The following is a 13,910-nucleotide window of genomic DNA, read 5'->3' as shown; positions in this document are numbered from 1 at the left end:
TATAGTACAGTTTAAAATAAGTAAAGTTTGTTTCTTTTATAATTATCCAGTGGGAGCATTCAAGGTGGTGTGACAAATGAAAAGATAATAAAGGTGATCATGATGGAGTTGGTAAATTTGCTACTCACTGTGTAGCTCAGGCATACTGACCAGATTTGATCCTTCTACTGTACTGAATTAACTGATCTTAATTGGGGCTGCAATAGAGGCACTGCAATAGAGGCATTAGCGCCTTTTGGCTAGGAAGAGCAAAAAATTGCATCGGTATAGTTCCTGCTTGCTTTCCATTGACTCCTTCTGGAAAGTATCTCTTTGTGGACATTGGGTGAAGACAGTGATATTCCCACAGTCTGATCACCTGCCAGTGCTTCTCATCCAGAATTGCAAGACTGAATGAGGCACCAGCAGGCTGCTAGCATCTGTGGAACCATACTCCACTCTCAGTCAACATCTCTAGAAGTGGAAAGAAGGGGAAAAAAATGATTATAGAAAGCCACCTGAAGGTATACTGCATATCATGTGACCATATTTGGTAGTGTTCTTGTTTTTGTCCTTTGTGTTATGTTCAGATACTCTTTTCTTATATAGCATTTTAAATTTGTTCCAATACACTACAGTTTGCCCATAACACTAGCTTCTTGGGTAACAGGATTACTAGGCATGAACTTATATAAAAGAGAAAGAACTGGTGGCTAAAAGCACATTAATGAGAAAATATCAGCCTTGCAATAAATGCATTGAAACTTTTAACTGACTTTTCAGTTATATTCTTGCGGTAGTTGGATGTCCCTTGTTGCTGCTTTGGCCATTTGTTCGTGAAGTGAAAAACTCTAAAAATAAGAGCACCAAAAAGGAATCTGGAGATGAGGATCAGGTGATGGAGATGAGGTTGCGAGAAAATCCTCAGATGTTTTCTGTAGCCATGCTGCAACTGGGAATGCGATACTTGTTTGTCTACGGTGTGCAGGTACTTTTATATTATCTGTTCAATACAAAAGTCATTGAGTTACAGTACTTCTGCAATAGTGCTGTCAGTAAATACTGAATTAGCCACTGCCATAAAATTTGACGAACTGCATAATATATATTAGATTGCAAATATTTTAAATATTAGGTAATGTAATAATAGGGTGTAGTCAGCAATTAATGATAATAGATGTCTAATTAATTTGACCCTCTGGTTGCTCGGAGCTTAAAAATACCAAGATAATTTATACTCATCAATAGGTAAGCCAGAGATTCCCATAGACTAAAGCATTCTCTAACACTGCAGTATACAGTTCACAGTGCAATGGTTGTGTTCTTGTTTTTGTCCTTTGTGTTATGTTCAGATACTCTTCTTACATAGCATTTTAAATTTGTTCCAATACACTACAGTTTGCCCATAATTATATTTTTAAGACATGCAGCTTTGTATTGAAGAAATGTAACTGTCTTTTAACTGATTTCCTAATATCTATTTTATTACAAGAAATAAATTGGGAGTAATTGCAAAACAATAATCTTAGCACAAACTGAGCTGGATTGGCATAATGCCAATCCATCTCTTGGACTTGGTTTTGAATCCAGCTCAGACCAGTGGAAATTAATTATCCTGTTTCTAAAACCTGTAAGGGCTCTATATGAAAGAGTTTGGAAAGCCTCAAGGTCTGTGGCATGGACCATTGTACAAATTGTTACTAAATTATCAATCTCAATTAGAGACAGCATAAAAGTGGTTGATGTGGGAAGTGATGCATTCGGAGCTGCTGCTCTGGGATATAGACAAAGGCACATTGTTAGGGGAGAGGAGAGGGAGCTACTATCCCTTCTTATCATGCTCCAATGGACTGTGAGGACTTGATTCGAACACTAGATGTTCTGTGACCAAAAGTGTTCCATTAGCATTAGCATTGCCATTGTTCATCTGAACAGTGAAATGAGGTTACTACCTCAAAATTACTTTTATATTTATTTTTAATAGTTATGTACTGTGCAATTGGGAGGGGGCAGTTTTGTTCTAATCTTACTTTTCACCCAAGGCAAGTGTCATGGCGGACAGTGGATAAGCTGCTTGATGCAGTTGCTATGTGATGGTGTTCACACTGAAGTATTAAAGATTGAGATGACTATTGCATTTAGTAACTAGGAAATATCCTGTTTTTAAAAAAAAAAGTGTTTGAGTCTTTGCATTGGAGAGAAGTTGTGTGATTTGTGCACATACACCATTGCTGTTCACCAGAGTTCCTGCAAATTCCATAACTAGAATCTGGAGGTGAAAAATAGAAGTTAATAGTGTGAGTACACAAATGGCATGCTTCTAAAATCTACCACAAGGGAAAAAATAAATATTTTCATTATTGATAATGCTGGGAAGAAAATGTTTCTGTTTAATAGATAGCTTGTATGTGTAGATTGGAAATATTGAGTTAAGTACCAACTGGGGGGCACTGGCTTTAATTAAATAGAAATGTTTAAACTAATTGACCAAGTCGTAGTTATTAGATTTTACTTGCTACAAATCTTGTGAACGACATTGAAAAACAGTAGACAAGAGGATGCCCTTAACAAAAAAACTGCTTTGCCTTTGAAGACAGACTGCTTACAATTAAATGTTTTACATTCTTTGTACATTACATTTAATTGTAATCAGTCTGTCTTCAAAGCGTTCTTTTGAGATTTTAAGGAAAAATAGAATAAGCTGTTTTATTTTCTTTCTCTACACAGCTCCTTGCTTCTGTGTGTGCTGCTGCTGTATTGAGGAGACACTTAATGGTGTGGAAGATCTTTGCACCGAAGTGAGTAGTTAACTAATAGCAATTAGGAAGCATAGGACTTGAATTACACAATTTCCAAGAATTTTTTTTTAAGGCGACGCATTGATTTTTACTATTCTTGCATTAGAACGTGCTTAGAAGCCCTCGGTATAATTTATCATTATTGTATCATTGTACAGATATCAAGAATTTAGATGCTGTAACTTTTCATATAATGTAAACCATTTTACAATGTAGAGTAAACGTTAGACTCAGGTGTCTGTTTTGTGCAAGTGCATTATGTGGAACTTTTCACAGAAATGGAGAAAAGTGTGTACAAATTCAGCACCATCTTTTCATACATTTTAAATTAATCAATTTCACACTTAATAAAAGGAGCCAATTTAGGTTTTTTTTCCCCAATGGAAATGAATGCATGTCCTTTTTGAATCTGGTTATTTATGACACATGAAGGCCAACCAAAATAAAGAAAAAATTATAGCTGGATGTTTTATGCAACTTATTGCTTTTTCATTTCTCCTACTGTGCTTCTGACATAACAGTTGTTTGACTGTTTTATTGCTGCTGCAATTACTTTAGATGAGATACTGGGTAGGATTGGTTCATTATATTGTTTTAACTATGGAAAGCTTAGAGGAGTATACAAAGTGCAGGTGTGAAGTTAAAAAGGAAATTAGGAAAGCAAGGAGAGGGCATGAAAAAATACTGGCAGGTAAAATCCAAGAAAACCCAAAGATGTTTTATAAATACATTAAGAGCAAGAGGATAACTAAGGAAAGAGTAGGGCCTATTAGAGACCAAAAAGGTAAACTATGTGTGGAGGCGGAAGATGTGGGTATGGTTCTTAATGAATACTTTGTGTCTGTCTTCACAAAGGAGAGGGATGATACTGGGATTGAAGTTGAGGAGGAGGAGTGTGAAATATTGGATAGGATAAACATAGTGTGAGAGGAAGTATTAAGGGGATTAGCATCTTTGAAAGTGGATAAATCATCAGGGCCGAATGAAATGTATCCCAGCCTGTTAAAAGAAGGCAGGGAGGAAATAGCGGAGGCTTAAACAATCATTTTCCAAACTTCATTTGATACTGGCGTAGTGCCGGAGGAATGGAGGACTGCTAACGTTGTAGCGTTGTTTAAAAAGCGAGCGAAGGATAGACCGAGTGATTACAGGCCAGTCGGTGGTGGGCAAATTATTGGAATCAATTCTGAGGGACAGGATAAACTGTCACTTAGAAAGGCACGGACTAATCAAGGATAGTCAGCACGGATTTGTTAAGGAGAGGTCGTGTCTGACTAACTTGATTGAATTTTTCAAGGCGGTGACAAGGAGGATCGATAAGGGTAGCGCAAATGATGTAGTCTACATGGATTTTACCAAGGCTTTTGACAAGGTCCCACATGGCAGATTGGTCAAAAAAGTAAAGGCCCATGGGATCCAAGGGAATGTGGCAAATTGGATCCAAAGTTGGCTCAGTGGCAGGAAGCAAAGGGTAATGGTCAATGGGTGTTTTTGCGACAGGAAGGCTGTTTCCAGTGGGGTGCCGCAGGACTTGGTACTTGGTACTTGGTCCTTTGCTTTTTGTGGTACACATTAACGATTTGGACTTAAACGTAGGGGGCATGATTAAGAAATTTTCAGATGACACAAAGATAGGCCGTGCGGTTGATAGTGAGGAGGAAAGCTATAGATTGCAGGAAGATATCCATGGACTGATTCGATGGGCAGAAAAGTGGCAAATGGAGTTCAATCCGGAGAAGTGTGAGGTAATGCAGTTGGGGAGAGCAAACAAGGCAAGGGAATACACAATAAATGAGAGGATACTGAAAGGTGTAGAGGAAATGAGGGACCTTGAAGTACATATTCACGGATCCCTGAAGGTAGCAGGACAGGTAGATAAGGTGGTTAAGAAGGCATTAAATCATTAAATAAATTTAAAACAGAAATAGACAGTTTCCTAGAAGTAAAGGGAATTAGGGGTTACGGGGAGCGGGCAGGAAATTGGACATGAATTTAGATTTGAGGTTAGGATCAGATCAGCCATGATCTTATTGAATGGCGGAGCAGGCTCGAGGGGCCGATTGGCCTACTCCTGCTCCTATTTCTTATGTTCTTATGGAATGCTTTCTTTTATTAGCCGAGGCACAGAATATAAAAGCAGGGATGTTATGCTGGAACTGTATATAACACTAGGCCTTAGCTTGAGTACTGCGCACAGTTCTGGTCGTCACATTACAGGAAGGATGCAATTGCACTAGAGAGGGTGCAGAGGAGATTTAAGAGGATGTTGCCAGGACTGGAGAATTTTAGCTGTGATGAAAGATTGGATAGGCTGGGGTTGATTTCCTTGGAACAGAGGAGGCTGAGGGGTGATTTGACTGAGGTGTCCAAAATTATGAGGGGCCAAGATAGAGTGGATAGGAAGGACCTATTTCCCTTAGCGGAGGGGTTAGTAACCAGGGGGCATAGATTTAAAGTGATTGGTAGAAGGATTAGAGTAGAAATTAGGAAAATAATTTTCACCCAAAGGGTGTTGGGGTTTGGAACTCATTGCCTGAGAGGGTGTTGGAGGTAGAAACTCTCAACTCATTTAAAAAATACCTGGATGTGCACCTGAAGAGCCGTGACCTGCAGGGCCACAGACCAAATGTGGGAAAGTGGGATGCAGCTGGGTGGCTCGTTTCACAGTTGGTGCGGACACAGTGGGCCGAATGGCCTCCTTCTCTGCCGTAAATTTTCTATAATTCTATTAAGGACAATGTCGTGTTAGAAATTGAAATGATGTTATGGTGTAGTGTTTTAATGGTTTACATTCTCACCTTTATACCAGTATGGGCTCAAAAAACTTCCATATCTTTATAAACTCTGTGTAATGTTTTTGGACAAAATTTGAAATACAGAGTGATACACATTTTTTATTATGACTGTTGAAGATTGGGTCAACAGTGAGCTGATGACTTCATCTGGACAACTGGTGTGGAGGATTTACTGAACCTGACAAAATGAGGAAGTTGTATTAATATACACTTTTAAAATGATGAGGTCATAGAAAAACTGTGCAGTAAAGGAAAATGCCACTTGGAAAGAGTGGAAAGAAACAGAAGAGGAGAGAGAGTGCAAGAAGTTCACTCTTTGAGCATTTTCTCCAGAAAAATTATTAAATGTATGTGTGTACATGTATAATATATATAATTATATAAATAAAACCAGCATGTGCACGGGTAAGTTTCCCATTGCTTAACCAGCCAGGACAACCCTATCATTTCAGGCATTGGCTTACAGGGTTATCTGGATCGGAGTGGGTGGAATGTAAGCCCTAAGTGACAGCTTGGGTTGAGTGTTGGCCATCTGAATGGGAATTGACATCTTTTTTGATTCCAGCACCAATTTTGAGGCTAGCCATAGGTTGGTTAGACTCTCAACATTTACCAAATCTTGGACTTGGCTTTTTATTCAGGATCAGGAAGGATGCCAGTTACTTCTCAGATGATTGATGTGCTAGATAATTATTCAGGGCAGGGCTGTCGCACTTGATGTACAAATTAGGAAGCTTGGAGTATATTTAATGGAATGTGAAACTATCCTTCCTTTCTGCAGGTTCACCCACAAATTTATTTCCTTCTCTTTCCCCCCCTCTCCCCCCTTCTCCATTTCATAATTTTAAGATGCTGGAAAAATATTTCTTGGAGATGGGTGAAAGCCATTTCAGAGATACAGAAAGTGTAAAAGTGTTCTCAGCATTTGCAGTAGCCCATACTAATATAAGGGTGATGTGATATGAAAGTATTACAATATTTGACCACAGTAAACAGGCTATTTAAATACAAATGTGAGACTTGCACAACTCTCTTGTAACTGTGGCACGCATGAATTGTTTCTAGACCACCACTTGTTATAATTCCCATATGCAGTAGTTAACAATCAAGTATTCTCACTTGTCCATTCTGTGGTAAAGTAGGGGTACTGATCATTTCTCAGGTTTATTAAGTTGCGATTTTTTTTTTCTTTCCTTTACCTTCCCAGGTTTCTTTTCGAGGCTTTGGCCTTTGTTGTGACAAGTATCTACCTTCTTATCACTTTTTGCTTCATGATGCGTGTGGATGTTGCTGTCAACAAGTGGTTTAAAGAGCTCCTTCTGAAACAATCAAGGTAGTTATTAACACTACTACAACAGGGCTCAGCAGGGACTGTTGGAGATAGTTAAAATGGGACAGATTTCAACTAAATTGCATACTAAGAGAAAATGAACCTTAACTTTTATGAACTGTATCTCTGGACATCAGAAGTTGCTGCTGTAAAAGAAGCACAATTTACCTTAATGCCTTGTGTACCCAACAAACACATGCTGAAGTTTCATTGTACACACTAGTGAAAAAGAGGTTGAACCACTGTGAATGAAAAGTAGAACTTTTTGCCATTTCTTAGGGTTGACAAGTGATTACTTGAGAATTTATTTGTACTAGATAAGTGTGCATTTAACACTTTGTAGGCTTGGTGATAAATTCTTAACAGAATTAGCAGAAATGGTTCCAGTACAAAAGCATGTAGACTACTTGTGTTGGGTCTGCTACTTTTATGCATAAAGTACATCACTGCAAAAAATGGAGACAATTAAAATTACTGTCAACTATATCACTTCTGTTTGTATATTTTGTATCTGTCATAATTTTATTTAGTTATTTAAGAACTGTTCCCATCTTGTGGAATGGAAGGGGCTTACATTTCTGTCAAAGTGTAGGTTTTTCTAGAGTGCCAAATTCTTATTGCCTATCAGATTTAATTACAAAATAAAAACAAGTGGTGCAGAACTTTTAATATGCAAGTACTACATTTTAACATGGTTATTAATGATGGCCAGATTGTAAACCTGTTAGAGAATTGCTCCACATTTAAATATCGTGCCGTACTTTGTACGACTAAAGCCGAATGCATATACGTATTTTGTGGAATCCTTGTAAGCTATGTAGCATAGCAATTTCATTCGTTTGAATAAATCACATTCTGGGTTTCATAGCAATATATGCATCAATTTTTGGAATGCCTAAGAGGATCACTAAATCCTGGAGAAATGAAACAGTTGATTTTTATGTAGGGAGGTACTTTGCTTTCTTTTATACCTCAATTATTCCCTGTTACATGAGCAGAGAATTCATCCTAGAATGCGGAACTGGTTTATGTTGAAGGATGTGTGATTTTTGCCCCCAGCCAATTTTAAAAGACAAAATACCTACTGTAACCTTAAATTATGTTACCATAACACAAACATCTCCTTATGTTGGTGTTTAGGCTTAATTATTTTTTTAATAAAAGGTTTGTGAATATGGTTAGCAATGAACAACTTATTGATTACAAAGGAATACTTGGAAAAAGCTGCATTATATTAAGGATTTACTGTGGCAGTGTATATTAAATAGTTTCTCCCCCAGAAATCAATGAGACAACATGATTGCTGTAGATAATGGTGAGTAGCTGTTCACTTAGAGCTATAGTAGTGTGTTGCTTTTTTGTGTTGCAAATTTAATGTTGAATTACTTGCTTGTTTTTGAAATTCCATAATGTCAGCATATTTTTCATCAAATTCAAAAATAAAAGTTGAATACAGGATTTGTTTGCTGTGTTTATTTCTGGTAAATATTAAATTTTTGCATGATGATTTGGGCTACAATTCTTTTACGTTATTTACCACCTGTCTGCCACACATCATCCCTTTTGTAATTGAACTACTGGAGCTTGGCTTGGTGGCCTTTCCATTGTGTTTTTTCCCTTTCTGTGCAGGGAAGTGTGTGGCCTTCATTCAGTGCCTTAGCTAATGGTATCGCTAAGATGTGTAATTGTGGTTGCTAATTCTAGGCATGCCACGTTGGAACCACACTCTGTTGTCCATTCGAACCATTAGTTAATTTACAAAAACAGAATCCTATATTTTGTTAAGAGTATTAATTTTTGCAACTCATTCAGACCCCCCTGCCAGTATCCTCTCACCTATCGCCCCTGTTCTTCCTGACTTCCACTGGTTCCCCAGCTCATCTTCAAAATTCTCAATTACAAATCCCCCTGTGGCCTTGTTCCTTCCTTATTCTGCAATTTCCTCTAGTTCCGCTCTTGCACTCACTCTTCCATCTCTGGTTTACTGTGCGTCTCTCCCTCTGCCCTACTATCAAAGCATTATCATCTTTCATCACACTTTGGAACTCTCCCTAACCCCCTCTGCCACATTAGATCTCTGCAGCTTCACAAGCCTCGTTTTTAAAAAAAAATTGCTTTCTGATGGTGCCTTTGGCCACCTCCATTAATTTTCCTCCTACTCTAACCTGACCCCCAAATGTAGCACCGTACCACATTAAACACACTAAATCTCTTCCAAGTGATCAGGACTATGTGTAATTTTTACCACCTAATCACACGTATGAACTTATCGATTACTTTTAAATAAAAAAATTGCTGAACTTTGCTAACAATTTTAGTGTATATGTTCATGCACTAATTTCAGTTAGCGTTAACACATGTTCTACCCCAGCTACAAATTGAACAAATGCAACTCAGCACAACATCGATTTTTTTTACTTGCAGTAAAAAATAAACAAATGCTGGCGCATCTGAAACAAACGGAAAATGCTGGAAATACACAGCAACATAATTAGCAGCTGTGGTAAGAACACTGGTCAGTGTTCTGGACTGGGCCCTTTAGAATTGAAAAATGAAAGATGGAAGGAACATTTTGATGAAAGAGGGTATCAGTTTAATATTTAATGTAATAGATCAACATAGTCAGGCAATGAAAATAAGCACTAAACAAAGAACATATGAATAGCTATAGCAAGGAGAGGCACTACATAGAGATTACAACACGAAAACAAGCCGTTCAGCCCAACTAGTCCGTGTTGGTGTTTATCTTCCACACAAACAGTAGTCTTAATTCCACGTGCCTGCTCTGTTCCCATATCCTTTTCTTCCCCTGTGTAAAAAGTTTCTCCTGCTGTCACTTACACTTAACCTGTTTCAGTCTGTTTCTATTCTGTCTCATCCTGTAATAATTTAAAACACCTCTCAATCAAGAAGGCAGCTCACCACCATCTCCTCAAGGGCAATTAGGATGAGCAATAAATGCTGGCCTCGCCAGTGATGCCCACATCCCATGAACGAATAAAAAAAAATCTGTTCTAACGAAAACGGCCCCATGTAAAAGGTGAGAAATTGAAAACCCAGAAAAGCAGCATATGTGGTCTGAAATTAAAACCAAAATGCTGCCAGTTCCTAAGAGAGGAAAAAGAGGAACACACAGGGTGCAATACCCTCTGCCAGCATTCTGTTCTGACAAGAGGTCTCCACTTCAGGAGCTGCATTTATCTCTGCAGAGAGAACTTCCTTTTTGAGAAAGAAGTTGGGGTTATTGGGAAATTGAGTAGTGCTCATTCTTGAGGATTATGCTTGATGACAAACAACATTATTGGAGGTGGGTGGAGGTAGTGGAAGTAAGAATTGAGGAGGGCTGAAAGTACGTCAAAACCTGTCTGCAGCCTTTGACATGGGTGACCACACCATTCTCCTCAGTCGTCCAGCTATCTAGCCAGTCGTAGCCAGAGAATCACCAGCAATGGCTTCTCTTCCTGCTCCGGCACCGTTACCTCGAGTCCCCCAAGGATCTATCCTTGCCCCCCCCTCCTATTTCTCATCTACATGCTGCCCCTCGGCGACATCATCCGAAAACACGTCAGGTTCCACATGTACCATGGCGACACCCAGCTCTACCCTCACCACCACCTCCCTCGACCCCTCCACTGTTCCTGATTTGTCACACTGCTTGTCCGACATCTAGTACTGGATGAGCAAAACTTTCCTCCAACTAAACATTGGGAAGAATGAAGCCATTGTCTTTGGTCCCCACTGCAAACTCCATTCCCTAGCCACTGACTCCATCCCTCTCCCTGGCCACTGCCTGAGGCTAAACCAGACTGTCTGCAACCTTGGTGTCCTATTTGAAATACCAACCACATATCCGTTCCATCACCAAGACCGCCTACTTCCGCCTCTGTAACATCACCCGTCTCCACCCCTGCCTCAGCTCATCTGTTGCTGAAACTTTCATCCATGCCTTTGTACCTCTAGATTTGACTATTCCAATGCTTTCTACTGGCCGGCCTCCCATTTTCCACCCTCCATAAACTTGAGTTCATCCAAAACTCTGCTGCCCGTATCCTAATTCGCATCAAGTCCTGTTCACCCATCACCCCTGTCCTCCTGACATACGTTGGCTCCCGGTCAGGCAATGCCTCGATTTTAAATTTGTCATTCTTGTTTTCAAAACCCCTCCATGACCTCGCCCCTCCCGATCTCTGTAACCTCCTCCAGCCCTACAAGCCCCTGAGGTCTCTGCACTCCTCTAACTCTTTCTTTTTGCCTATCCCCGTTTAATCGCTCCATTGGTGGCTGTTCCTTCAATTGCCTAGGCCCTAAGCTCTGAAATTACCTCCTTAAACCTCTCCGCCTCTCTACCTAACTCTCTTCCTTTAAGACGCTCCTTAAAACCTCCTTCTTTGACCTTGGTCACCTGTCCTAATATCTTATGTGGCTCAGTGTCAAATTTTGTTTGATAATGCTCCTGTGAAGTGCATTGGGACGTTTTTCTATTTTAAAGACTCTGTATAAATGCCAATTTCGGACCTAGAGAATTAGTATTTGGCCAATGGGGATCTAGCTGATTGCTTCGAAATGACAATATAATGAACAAAGTGGAGCTGAAGTTAAATTTTACTTTTGTAGATCTATGATGGTTTGTAGTGTTATGAAACAAAATTGGAAACACTTCATGTGATTTTAACAAAGTGAATGTAACTTCCTAGTTTCAGCAATGCGGGTGGCTTTAAGCTTTGTACTAAAAATGGTTTAACAAAACGCGATACGATCAGCCCAAGTGATAGAATCCTCTTAAAGATATAGAGTTGTGTTCATTTTTAAGAAAGGGTAAACAAAGTAGGTAACAGTTTTTAGTCCTTTTTTTGCCAGATTGTATGATGCGAAGCCCACAGACAGCATAACCTCCCAGACCTTCCTGTCCTCTATCACGGAAGTCTTAAAGGACGGAGAGCATGGATTGGCCGCTGACTTTGGACGAGCTGACAAAGGCCATCCGGTCCTTTTGAGATGAGTGGAAACGATGGCTTATTGGTTGAGTTGTACTCTGTTCTGTGGGACTGGATAGGCCCAGACCTACTGGAAGTGTATGGGGGTATGCTTCTGGCAGGCAGCATCATCCTCATCTACAAGCAGAAGTGGAAGAGGGAAGAAATCAGAAATTGGCAATCCATTTCCTTGCTAATTGTCGACTACAAGATTCTGTTGAAGGTCATCACTAACAGGCTCAAGTCTGCTCTGGAACTGGTGATCCACCCCGATCAGACCAGCGCTGTACCTGGCAGGAAGATCTCTGAAACCCTCGTGCTGCTCAGGAATACGATCGCCTATGTGCAGGACGTTGGGGGGGGGGGGGGGGGGTGGTGTGAACACCTGCCTCATCAGCTTGGACCAGGAGAAGGCCTTCGACAGAGTATCCCACATGTACACGATTGACGTGCTCTCAAATGAGTTTTGGGGAGGAAATCCGCGATTTGATCCGACTACTCCACGCAGACATCCGTAGTGCAGTCCTAATCGACAGTTGGGTGTCGGAGAGCTTTCCGATCAGATCTGGAGTCAGGCACGGCTGTCCCCTCTCTGCGGTCTTGTTTGTATGCTGTATTGAGCCGTTTGCCGTGTCCATCAGGAAGGACACAAGTAGTTGGGGGGGGGGGGCGGGTGACTATCCCAGGCAGCGGAGGCTCTCAAGGCTTCCCTGTATGCGAACGACGTCACTGTCTTTTGCTCTGATTAGCGGTCGGTATACAGACTGATGGACATCTGCGACTGTTCGAGCTGGCCTCGGGGGCCATAGTGAACCGAAGTAACAGTGAGGCCACGTTCTTTGGCAGGTGGGAGACCCGATCCTTTGTCCCCTTCACCATCAGGTCTGACTACCTGAAGGTGCTGGGGATCTGGTTCAGGGGGCCCCAGCCTGCACCAAGAACTGGAAGGAGCAGGTCACCAAGGCCAAACATGAAGCTTGGTATGTAGGGAGGCGGGGGGGCGCTCCCTCCTTTATCATCAGGTTCCTACTGGTTAGGTGTGAGGTACTCACGGTGTTGCTCTACGTGGCCACGGTCTGGCCCATGCTCCGCCGTCACAATGACCGGAGCTATCTTCCACTTTGTCTGGATATCCAAGTTAAAACGCATCCGCAGGGACAGCACGTACAAGCCCCAGATAAAGGGAGGAAGGGCGTCTGCAATGCCGCTCTGATCCTGATGGCCACCTTTGTGTGTGGCTGCCTCAGGATGTGTGTGGAGCCTCAGTACGCAAACACCAAGTGTCACTATGTGCTGAGGTTCTACCTGTCTACCAAACTCTGAAGACTGGGTCTGGCTGAGCAGACGCAGGACATCCCGTCCAGCTAGACCGTACCTCACCACCTGTCACAGGTGGAGAAGTTCCTGAGGAGGAACCCCTTCCACCACAAGGCCGTCAGACAGTGGTCGGCATGGAACGTTCTGGGATTCCTGCAGGGAAAGGAGAGGGTGGATCTAATCGAACAGTTCCCCAACTAGACGGTCGATGCTGTTTGGCAGAACGTCTTGTCGCCGGAACTGACCAACAGGCACCAGGATGTAGCCTGGATAGTGGTGAGAAAGGGCCCTCCCAGTGCGGTCCTTCCAACACGCATGGAATCTCAGCGCCTCCACAAGCTGCCCTCGAGGCTGTGGCGGGGACAAGATTGTCGTCCACGTCCTGGTGGACTGCCCCTTCGCGCAGAAGGTGTGACGGGAGATGCGTCGGTATCTGTCCTGGTTCATCCCGAACAGTTCGGTAACACAGGATGCTGTGCTCTATGGGCTGTTCCCCAGGACGCACACCGAGATATGTCAACTGCTTCTGGAAGACCATCTACTCGGTGAAGGAGGCCCTTTAGTCCACCCGAAACCTACTGGTCTTCCAGCTGAAGGAGCTGTCCACAACCGAGTGTTGCCAACTGGCACACTCCAGGGTCCAGGAGTATGTGCTGCGGGGCGCACTGAAGCAAGGTGTGGCCTACACAAAGGCTGTATGGGGAAGGCCACCATGTAA

At 41.7% G+C, this 13,910-nt stretch overlaps 1 protein-coding gene across 3 annotated transcripts in view; it reads left to right on the top strand.

The window, feature by feature from the left end:
- Positions 1–8,358, top strand: part of pigo (phosphatidylinositol glycan anchor biosynthesis, class O) — a 52,985-nt gene extending 44,627 nt beyond the window's left edge. For 2 of the 3 annotated variants that reach the window (XM_067985394.1, XM_067985387.1), the window contains exons 8-10: positions 780–967; positions 2,707–2,777; positions 6,780–8,358. In XM_067985394.1, coding sequence (XP_067841495.1) covers positions 780–967; positions 2,707–2,777; positions 6,780–6,909 — 389 coding nt within the window. In that variant the 3' untranslated portion in view covers positions 6,910–8,358. Of the gene's footprint in view, positions 1–762; positions 968–2,706; positions 2,778–6,779 lie in introns of those variants that run through there. The other variant, XM_067985401.1, reaches the window with a different exon arrangement.
- Positions 8,359–13,910: the final 5,552 nt, after the last annotated feature.

Source organism: Heptranchias perlo, chromosome 1 (genome assembly GCF_035084215.1).
Source record: "Heptranchias perlo isolate sHepPer1 chromosome 1, sHepPer1.hap1, whole genome shotgun sequence".
Taxonomy (NCBI): domain Eukaryota; kingdom Metazoa; phylum Chordata; class Chondrichthyes; order Hexanchiformes; family Hexanchidae; genus Heptranchias; species Heptranchias perlo.
The sequence above is the reverse complement of the archived record's forward strand: the minus strand, read 5'-3'. Positions and strand labels throughout refer to the sequence as shown.